This window comes from Musca vetustissima, unplaced genomic scaffold (genome assembly GCF_032173495.1).
Source record: "Musca vetustissima isolate MV318-11 ecotype Yass unplaced genomic scaffold, APGP_CSIRO_Mvet_v1 utg2274, whole genome shotgun sequence".
NCBI classification, from domain to species: Eukaryota; Metazoa; Arthropoda; class Insecta; order Diptera; family Muscidae; genus Musca; species Musca vetustissima.
In genome coordinates, this window is record NW_026879689.1 from 162,245 (window position 1) to 173,200 (window position 10,956).

General features: G+C 30.9%; 1 protein-coding gene across 1 annotated transcript; it reads left to right on the plus strand.

Annotated features, from left to right (window-relative positions):
* Positions 1 to 2,727: 2,727 nt before the first annotated feature.
* On the plus strand, positions 2,728 to 10,570 carry LOC133324757 (gustatory receptor for bitter taste 66a). Its single transcript, XM_061533597.1, has 5 exons — positions 2,728 to 2,965; positions 8,817 to 9,700; positions 9,763 to 9,948; positions 10,183 to 10,272; positions 10,343 to 10,570. The coding sequence occupies exons 1-5, from the start codon at positions 2,728 to 2,730 to the stop codon at positions 10,568 to 10,570; spliced, it is 1,626 nt and encodes a 541-aa protein (XP_061389581.1).
* The last annotated feature ends 386 nt before the right edge of the window (positions 10,571 to 10,956 follow it).

Below are 10,956 nucleotides of genomic sequence, written 5' to 3' on the forward strand. Positions count from 1 at the left end.
TGTAGCCTGAAGTTTTTTCGTTGTTGTTATTGGACTCATCTGGAAATCTAAATTTAAGAACTTTGTCATTGCATTTTTGGCATAATGACATTTAGTATAGTCATTCATTTTCGTTAAAATAAAAAAATCTATTAGTGTACGAAAATTTGTATGTTTTTTTTTCTTCAAAATACGTTTTGTCAATGTTGAACATTTACATTTTTACAGACATTTTCAAACGGGTTCTATACAGACCAATTGGTCCATATAAAGTCCAGCGGTCTCAATACAATCCAATTGACAGTGTATGGGCTATAATGAAAATACGGTTATGAAATAAACCCCAATAACCTGAAGAAAAAATGAAATATGATATTCTGTCACACTAAATGAATGCAATATATTAATAAAAGCGATGAATTAAAAAATAAATGCATTAATTAATGGAAAAGTTGATGTCACTCAATACCAAATTGTGTTTATAAAGTTCGTTCGAAACTATTATAGCCAAAATATAAACTATTTTTAAGTACCTGAAATTTTTATTTTTATTGCCAATTGCAAATAGTCGAATATTTCCGATTTGGACCATTTTTGTGGGAAGTAGGCAGATTTAAAAGTGAAATTTTATAACTTTAACATGTGGTACGAACCATAGTATTCTATGGATCTATCCACATCAATTAAAAAAAATTATATCTAACAAATGGGTTACTATTGATTTAATTTAGACGCCTGACTTAATCGGTCGATTAACTTTAGAGTTATTCACAAGATTAGATTTGTGTTAGCAGATATATACAATTCGAGCGGAAATATTACAATATGGTATCAGGTAAATATGACTCAAGACATACATAATTTACATACAGCCTTATTCTGGATATTCTGGGAGAGCGAGATCGCTTGTGAAAAAAATATTCGCTTTCACATTCTCTCTTTATTCTGAATGAATTGGGAGAAGCAAAAAATGCGAGATGCGGATTTGAATTTTCGAAAATGGTGGTTGAAAAAAGTTTCGTGTTCCCATATTGTTATTTTAACTTTATAACAATTGGTCTGTTCACTTACTGCAAGAATCTACTACTTTTTACTACGATAACAAATTTTCCTTTATGATATCGGCAAAAATGGTAAAAACTAGTAGATTGCAGTACGGGAACAGACCAAATATAAATATGAAATTAAAAGAAAAAAAATTAATGTTTAAAAATATGACAACGTACAACGGCATGTGAAACAGCTGTTTATTGTTTTGCTGCAACAACTACAACGGATTACAAATAAAATAACATTTTTGATGATACCAAAAACCGCATTGAACGCTGTCAAAGACACAGCGAATAATGGGAAGAATTGTGCGATTGAATTAAATTAATTCGCAGTTTATTATTTCTCTACATAAATCTGTGTCTTTTTATTTAATTTCGATATGTTATCTCTCCAAATTCCTAAAGTGACCAAATATATGTATTAAACATTTTTCATAAAAATATTTAATACTTATATTTTTGTAGTCAGCTCACATTAAATTTATTAGCGAAAAATGTCGCAAAAAATGTAATCACATTCTCCCACTCCCTGCAATCCAGAATAACAAATTTGTCCCCAAACCGGATATTTTCGCTTTCGAAATGCGAAAAAATTGATTGCAAATTCTGGTTCACAATGTCATTAACCCTTTGTGGCCCAATGTTGTCCACAGGCAACAAAATGTTTTAGAGCTTATATTTTATATGCAGCTAGTAGATATGTATCATTTGCATTTCATATGTCAAGACCTGATTATGGACGACACATATCAAAAGAAAAATCAAAAAAATTCAAAATTTTGGTAAAGTTATGAGCTTTTCAATATAGAGAAGAGGGTAAATTTGTGTACAGTACTATTTTGTGTATACAGTCCAAATTATTTAAATCGCTTCGTATTAAAATTGTACCCTCAGAATTATTTTTGATTCTTGTAAAATTGAATATAGAGAATAATATAAAATGATTTTTCTGACGATTTTGCATCTGGTTTTCTTGATATTGGACTTTAATTTTTCTGAAAGAATGTACTGTATCTCCTGAATGCAAGGATATATCGATGTCAAATTTTGTGCATATCCTATTTAGGATAGTTGCATTAAATCTGTGAACAGAAATTTGTTCTAAGATTGCGGAAAAAAATTCGGGGCTCAAAGGGTTAAAGGGAAGAGAGAACAAATTCACGGTGAATTGATGTCCAGAATAAGGCGGTATATGTATTTGTTTATGGCATACCATAAAAAGGCCACTATAATGCACCCCTTGTCCTTTGTCAACGGACTGAGTAAATAGTTTTTTTTTTTACTACATACAAATAACGCATAAAGATTTTAGATCTTATTAAAAACAATGTTGTACGCTTTACTGTGTCAAAATTGTTTAATTACAAAATACACATCCACACATAAATGACAATTGCGCCACTATCAAAATATTATTAACGAATCATGAGTGTCAATGTAATAAATATCCTTACATTTGTTTGTCGATAAAAATCGGTTAGTAGATTTATTCATTTTTGATAAGCGGCAGGGAGAGGGAAAGGACAATATGTCAATTTTAATTAAATGAAGTGCAGTTGTTAACGGCAAGCATGTAATGTACTCATTATTCATTATATACATACGTATCGTATATCCATTTTACCATATTAAAAGATGGACAATTCTATTCCCCAATTGGTAGTTAGTGTGTCGTGAATAACGGAATTGAACAAACATGTCGCAACAACAAACGGTCCAAACAATACTTTTACAATTTTCGGAGTTGTTTTTGCTTTGCAAAATATTGGGGATTTATCCTCAAAATTGGAAATTATTTCAACGTCATCATGAATTGAAAAAATCCAATAGTGGCGCATTGTTTGTGGTGTTTGTAATGCTCGTGATTATTGTGCTGTACAATTTGTTAATATTTTCATTTTCTGAAGAGGATAGCACACTTAAGGCATCACAAAGTATGTATGTGGAAAATCATTCAACAAGTGATGATGTGTTTTTAATTTGTCCTGGACTGAATGTTTTATAACATTTATTAAGTTATAATGTAATATATTATATAGAAGACATACAAAACGCCAAACTACTTTTTTATAATAGTGAAGGAAATATACGTTGGCCAATCTATGAAAATGTGAACATGATAAATCAATAACCAAATTTAGAATAAATAATTAAAATTCTTCATAGTATTTTAACCCATATTAAATGTGAGTCCAATAGTGGAATCTCTTATAATGTCTAGGAAGTCCGCACTCTCTATAGTATTAACTTCGCATAGTATTGAAACGTAAAGGTACTAAGAATTCATTTTGATACAAAATTCATTTTGAAATAAATTTTGAGGGTCGTACCATGGTACAATAATACAAGGTAGGGCAGCTTGAGGTGAATAACAAAAAAGTAACTATGCACGTGTGACTTCTTCTGCCAAAAATAAAATAAATATTCGCAACAAGTGTTTATGTTTATTTGACATTTTTTCAACACAAAACTAAAAACGCGAAAAATAAATGAAAGGTTATGATTTCTTCCCAAAATCCTGTAGAGAATACCATAAAATGTTTGTTTCATCCATAAGTCCCAATTTAGATTAGGCGAGCTTACATGCGGCAAGTCTTTGACTGTAGGAGAGAGGGGCAAGGGAAATAGAAATGGAAAAAATTGCTCGTACCGACAATTTCTGGCAATTTGTTTTGTGTATTTCGTATTTGTTGACATTTTATATTTATTTAAATGTGAAAAAACTATTGACATCAAATGAAAAAAGAAATATTTTCGAAACCGAATTGCCTTGTATAGACGCATGAAGCAAGTTCAAAAGGGAACGATAATAATTGCCGCAAGTAAACTCGCCTAATATAAATCAGGACTATCAAAGTAAATACTTCTAGGCGAACGTGTTAATAACATCATTTTCATTTCAATTAAATTTGAATATATTTCAATTTATTTGACAAACAATACACACATACACAAAATATGTATTTTGATTTGATGGAACAAGCCACTTTGAGAAAAAATTGTAATCAGTTGGTAGGTCGTACCTAATTTATTGCGCTCCGTACGAAAATACTCACCTTCTCACCTTTATAGGGTTTGTTAGACGTCCATATTACCCAAATACGCAAGGACTGTGCCAATTGAAAACGGCGAAAATGGATGAAAACATTTTTTTAATTGATAGAAAAATGTTTACTTTTATAGAATCACAAAATTTTCAATGACTGAAACTCAATTTTCAAAAAACAAAAAATTTAAAATACGCATTGTCAATGTTAAAAATTTTCAACTTTATTTTTTTATACGCAATGCGTATTTGGTTAACATTCATTGAAATACATGTATTTAACTTTTGAAGTGAGTAACGCATACGCATGAATTTAGGTACGACCCTCAAAGGGATAAGGGAATTGCCTCAATTTTCGTTAGGACAAAACTACAGGAAATAGAAATGAGCTCTCAAAAATATTAGTTATTTTTACAGCTTTTTCAATTTTTATACATAATTTTTCAAAGGATTTTATAAATTTCGACTAGCTCGTTCGACGTTACTCACCACAAAAGAAAAAAAACATGTATTTAGTCCTGATTTAGATTAGCCGAGTTTACTTGCGGCAATTCTTGTCGTTCTCTTTTGGACTTGCTTCATGCGTCCATACAAGGCATACATTGTGACAATGTTCTGGATTGGTATTTCAAATTACTGACACTACAAACAAAATAAACAAAACAAATTGCCAGAAAATTGCCGGTACTAAGCTTCAGTACTCCATTGCAATTAGCTAACACCAGTTCTGTGATATACCTAATTTTTAACTGTGATTTATTTATTATTTATTGTATTATTTATTTTTATTATTTATTGTATTATTTATTTTTATTATTTATTTTATTATTTATTTTTATTATATAAATGTTGTTGGAGTCCCGCTTTTTAATCTAAGTAAATAATAGAAAAATGACAAATAATTAATGTAAGTTAAAAATAAGTGCAATATTTAAAATGTAATGAAAGAAATTACATCTTCATTTTTGGTTTGTCAATAGATCAATAAATCAGCTCTTGAAAATGTTGGAAAAAAGCCAACAAAACGTCGAGCAAAATATGAAATAAAAATCGTTTTATTTTTATAAAAATTATCTGACCAGAAAAGCCAAACAAAAAACATAAAGATTTAATAACGAACAATTTTATTTTCAATTTATATTCCCCTTGCCGCAAGTAAACTCGCCTAATCTAAATTGGGACTTATATGAATGTTTTTTTTCTTTTGTTGATAATATGAAGAAAATACAACATTTTCAATAAGAATGTGAACATTTTATAATTTTGTTTAGTTCGCTAAGAGATATTAATTCGACGTATTTGGGTAATACGGCCGTCTATATCAATAGTGACAGTTCAGCACGGAGGGAGACTGCAAAATAACATAAGTTCGTGCATATCAACAAATTAGAGGTCTGTTCCCGTACTGCAACAATTTTCTAGATTTAACTATTTCTTCGATTTCATTATTCTTGCAGTACGGGAACAGATCATAAATGTTTCTGGTTACTTTTCCAGTAAGTTCTATTTCAGAGAGTAGGCCGTTTTTATTCTCTTCTGGATAATACTGAGAAAAGTAAACAGACAACATTTTAGTAAAAATGCTTGAAATTTAATATTTAGACTTATTTAGGAATAAAATTAAAAATGGTTTTGACATTGGTCAAAAATTTAAAATTAACAGCTGATTGAAATACATAAAATTGTGCTGGATAAATCTTACTAGAAGAAATTTACCCAATAACATTCAGTAAGATCTCAGCGGAGAACTGTCAATCTAGCTCTCACGCCACAGTATTGATAATTATATTGGGTTGTTTTTCGATATATTTACGAGGTTTATAATGTAATGGATCGAATTAACTATAGAAATATATTGGAAAACGCTATGGTTCCCTTAGCTGAAGAAAATATAACGCTTGTTTGGGGTTTTCAGCTTGACAATTACCACCAAACATGTACCAAAACATTTCAAAGATTGCTTGCGAGAGTAAAAAACAGGGTTTTATTATGGCCAACACAATCATCAGAGGTTTATAAAGTAATGGATCAAATTAACTATAGAAATGTGTAGAAAAACACTATGGTTCCCTTCGCTGAAGAAAATATAACGCTTGTTTTGGTGTTTCAGCTTGACAATTACCACCAAACATACACCAAAACATTTCAAAGATTGCTTGCGGGAGTAAAAAAAAACAGGCCAACACAATCATCAGATCTTTACCCTATAGATAAATCTTTGGAGTCTCATAGATAGCAAAATCAAAAGAATTTTACAAACAAACAGAAGAACGCACTCACTATTGAACCTGAGCAAAGCTGAAATAAGAGTGATGATAGGAATCATTACTGGTCACTGCAATATCAGGCGGCACAGACTAGTGGGTGCCCATTTTTTGCCGAGTCTCAGCTTCTTCTCAACAACCGAACCTGCTCTAATCTACAGCATAATTATAAACCTAAAGTGACACGTAACACATCTTCTGTCTGATTCCTATAGCCATCGACCTTATTCCAATCTTACCTTTTTTATATAATATAATTATATATATAATGCGTATGCTGCACATCCCCAAACCTAACCTACAAACAAAGACATAACCTCTTCCCAATTGTTCAGGATGCGAATGTGTGCTGGCGTAATGACAAATAATGCGTATGCTGTCGATTATTAGCAACAAAAAAACAAAAAGTTGCTTTAGTTTTTATTAAAAAATAAATTTTGCATTTATAATTTTTTGTTTTTTTTTTTAAGTGAATTAATTACCTATTTCTAAAAAAAAACTTTCACTATCAGCCTTATTCTGGATATTCGTTGGGAGATATCTCGCATGTAAAAACATTTTCGCTTTCACATTCTCGCCTTATTCTGAATGAATAGGGAGACGCAAAAAAATGAGAGATGCGGATTCGAGTTTTCGAAAATGGTGGTTGAAAAAAAGATTCGTGTTGCCATATGTTGTAATGTGTGTTGCCAATTTTTTTTGCATTGTGTCTCCCTATTGGAATTTAATGTTGTAATATTTTCAATATTTTATTTATTGATTTTTTTATTAAAAATATTTACTTTTTATTGTTATTTAAACATTATAACAATACAAATGTGAAATATCAATAATCCGCTGTATATATGCTTTGTAATTAAAAGAAAATGAATTAAAGTTTGAAAATATGGCAATCTACAATATGGATTGTGAAACAGCTGTTCATTGTTTTGATGCAATTTGGTGCAACAACTACAATAGATTACAAATAAAAGAACATTTTTTATGATGACAAAAAAACAACGAATAATGGGAAGAAATCTGCGAATGAATTAATTCATTCACAGTTTATTATTTCACTAAATTCTTAAAGTGGCCAGTTATGTTATGATTTGCTCCTACTCCTTTATTTCTTCCTTCAAATCATGCATAATTTTGAAAAAAAAAAATTGTAGCTTTATTTTTGTTCTTTAATAATTTTTTCACTGCGGCTCATCAGTCAAATTTGTTTTTTTTTAATGATTTTTTAAATTTTTGCTTGAGAGACAGATCCTCACTTGGCAATATGTGGTTCAGCTTTGTTATCAATAGGATTTCCCATGGCATTTTATTTGTTGTTTTCCAGTTAAAAATTTACTTACTATCATTTATAATATTCTAAATCGTCATAGAACAAGTGTTGTGTAAATATTTTTCATAAAAATATTTATTACTTATGTTTTTGTAGTCACCTCCCTTTGAATTTATTAACGAAAAATGTCGTACAAAATTTCATCCAAAATACCTAATTTTTCCCCAAAGCGGATTTTTTCGCTTTCGAACTTCATTCAGAATAAGGCGGAAGGCAGGAAAATGTTGTTCAGAATAAGCCGAAATGGAAGAGCGAGTAAATTCACATAGAATTGACATCCAGAATAAGGCAGTATAACTTTATTTTCAAAAAAGTTGCAGGCCATTTATTCAGTTTGCAATTTAAGTTGCTTTAGTTTTGGCCACATACATATATATTTATGTATATACAGCAGGGCTGTCCACACTAATACATTCAAGTTTTGTGATTGTATTTGTTTGAAATACAAAAATTTCAAAATTTTTGTTTCTATGTCATATACTGTGAGAAATTTTGTAAAAATATTATTTTCAAATTTTAGGGAAGAAATCTACTTTATATTCAATGCAAATATAGCTGTTGATGATACATTTTCCCATATAAATATATATTTGTTTCTGTTTTGCCCTCCCGGCCACATATTTCGACTTGTTCCGAACTAATGTTTGCCAAAAATATCCCCATTTTTTCGGTGTAGTGTATTAAAACAATAAGAAATGAATGAAAATTTTGAAAATATTTTTTTTTATTTTCAAATGTTTCTCTTTTATAATTGTATGTGTGAGCAATTTGACATACACCGACAGCCCATGGGACCTATTTTGGGCACTGCTGATATACAGTATCGATATAAAAAAGCAAATGAATGTTTATTTAAATCGCTTTGTTGGCATTTGATATTCCGGGTTCTTGAAAGATAAAAAACTAACTTGCGTACATTTTTCGATACATATTAAGATTCCGCGCCATTTCTGGTATTTTAAAGTTTATGGTACGAAATTATGTATGGAAGACTTTTTTGTATCTGAACAGATTTCAACCATATTTAAGTTAATTTATTCTATTTTATTGGATTATAAGAAGATAAACTAGGACTACGATTCGTAGTCCTAGGACTACGAATTGTATTCAATAAAACCTTGAATGATAACTTCATTGTTTTCCAGGTACTCTGACATTTGTCATTGGAATATTTCTAACCTATATCGGTCTGGTAATGATGGTAACGGATCAACTGAGCGCAATACGAAATCAAAAACATTTAGGTGAAATCTACGATCGTATACGGAAAGTCGACGAACGTCTCTTTAGAGTTGGGTGTGTGGTGAATAATTCCGTTTTAGAGATACGAATACGCATCATGATCGTACTGACTTTTGTGTGTGAAATTACAATTATGATTGCGGCCTATGTTGTGTTACTCGATCACAGCAAATTGAGTTCTTTACTGTGGATATTTTCGTGTTTACCAACTCTGTACAATTCATTGGATAAAATATGGTTTGCTACCACACTGTATGCATTGCAACAACGTTTTGCGGTAATTAATCGAGCCCTAGAGGATATGGTCGAGGATCATGAAAGATATAAAGCAATGATGGCACACAGAAGCAGAAGTGGCAGTAGCAATATGGAAAAGAATAAAAACATTATTAATGATCTACTGTTTGATATTGCCCAGGAAGACATTTTGAAATTGAATTACTTACGCAACGAACTAAGTGGTAGTGGCCTTGCAAATAAGTTTGGTAAAAATCGTATTAAACCTGTAATAACAGTTGCTAACTCAATGAATAACTTCAATCAATTTCAATCCGTTAAAAAACAACCCAATAAATCGGCCATTAACATCCATTACGAGAGTGAACTGTGTAATGTGAGCCGGGTCGAGGAGAAGCTCAACGACTTTTGTCAACTGCACGATGAGATCTGTGAAATTGGTAAAAAATTAAATGAATTGTGGAGTTATTCAATTTTGGTATTGATGGCATATGGATTTTTAATATTTACGGCACAACTATATTTTCTTTATTGCGCTACACAGGATCAGGTGAATAGTGGATGTGGTTTTATTTTGAATTGATAAAATTTGATATTTTTATTTTTTTTTAGCCCATTCCATCGTTATTTCTTTCGGCAAAAAATGCTTTAATCACAGCGACATTTCTCCTGTATACAGCTGGGAAATGTGTCTATATAATCTATTTGAGTTGGAGAACTTCATTGGAATCGAAACATACCGGAATATGTTTACACAAATGTGGAGTAGTGGCCGATGATAATAATCTATATGAAATTGTGAGTAATTCTTTAGATTATACGTTCTTCTTAGAATACGGTGGAACCAGAACACACCGGGTGTACTCTACATCACTAGAAAAATGTATTTAAAGCGACCTAATTTATATTTATGTAAAAGATTTAAGATTTATATTTATGTAAATTTCTGTGGCGATAGCATCATTAATTATAATAGTCTGAGAAAAAAATTGAAGCTACGAAATGTATGTTACTTTTTCAATATATTTATAGATCAATCATTTATCGCTGAAACTTCTCAATCATTCGGTAGATTTTACAGCCTGCGGATTCTTTTCATTGGATATGGAAACGTTGTATGGGGTACGAAATACACACAAATATAAATATGTATAATAGCTCAAATAATACCAATTCTATATATTCGTTTCAGGTTGCCGGTGGCATTACCAGCTATTTGATAATATTAATACAATTTAATTTGGCTGCACAACAAGCAAAGGATGCAGCGGGCAGTCATAACACCAATGATCCATCGCAATTGTCAGACGGAACCGAAAACTCTTCAGAAACTGGCAATGACTATTCCACTTCGTTAACAACCTTATTAACACCTACTTCAACTGCAATATTTACGTCTAGTAGTCCAATTCCTAATTAAGATGGATTTAATATGATGAATTTGATTGATTGGCGAAAACGTGATAGTAATGGATGTGTTATGATATATGTATTAACAAAAAAAATATGTTAATGTGACATTTATATTTATGTTTTCAATGTTAATAAATCGTAATAGATAAGCACTGATTTAAACAAGTTTACAACTATTTATTATTATGACATTGAATTACATTCACAGCTTCGATGAGTTTGTTTGCGGGTTAAACCCCGTAACCAACCTCGAAAGAGGTAGAGGAAACAGTTGCGTCGAGACGCTCGCAGAGACAAGAATCCATTTTCGCATACAGAAGGATTTCTCAGTTGACATAAAAACCCGCAAGATCTAATTTCTAACAGGGGTACAGCAGGGTGGTTTAGAAAACT

Coding starts and splice junctions, on each gene's coding strand:
- LOC133324757 (XM_061533597.1), top strand. CDS start 2,728: ATGTCGCAACAACAAACGGTCCAAACAATACTTTTACAATTTTCGGAG. Junction 2,966..8,816: donor CACACTTAAGGCATCACAAA/GTATGTATGTGG, acceptor ATTGTTTTCCAG/GTACTCTGACATTTGTCATT. Junction 9,949..10,182: donor ATAATAATCTATATGAAATT/GTGAGTAATTCT, acceptor ATATATTTATAG/ATCAATCATTTATCGCTGAA.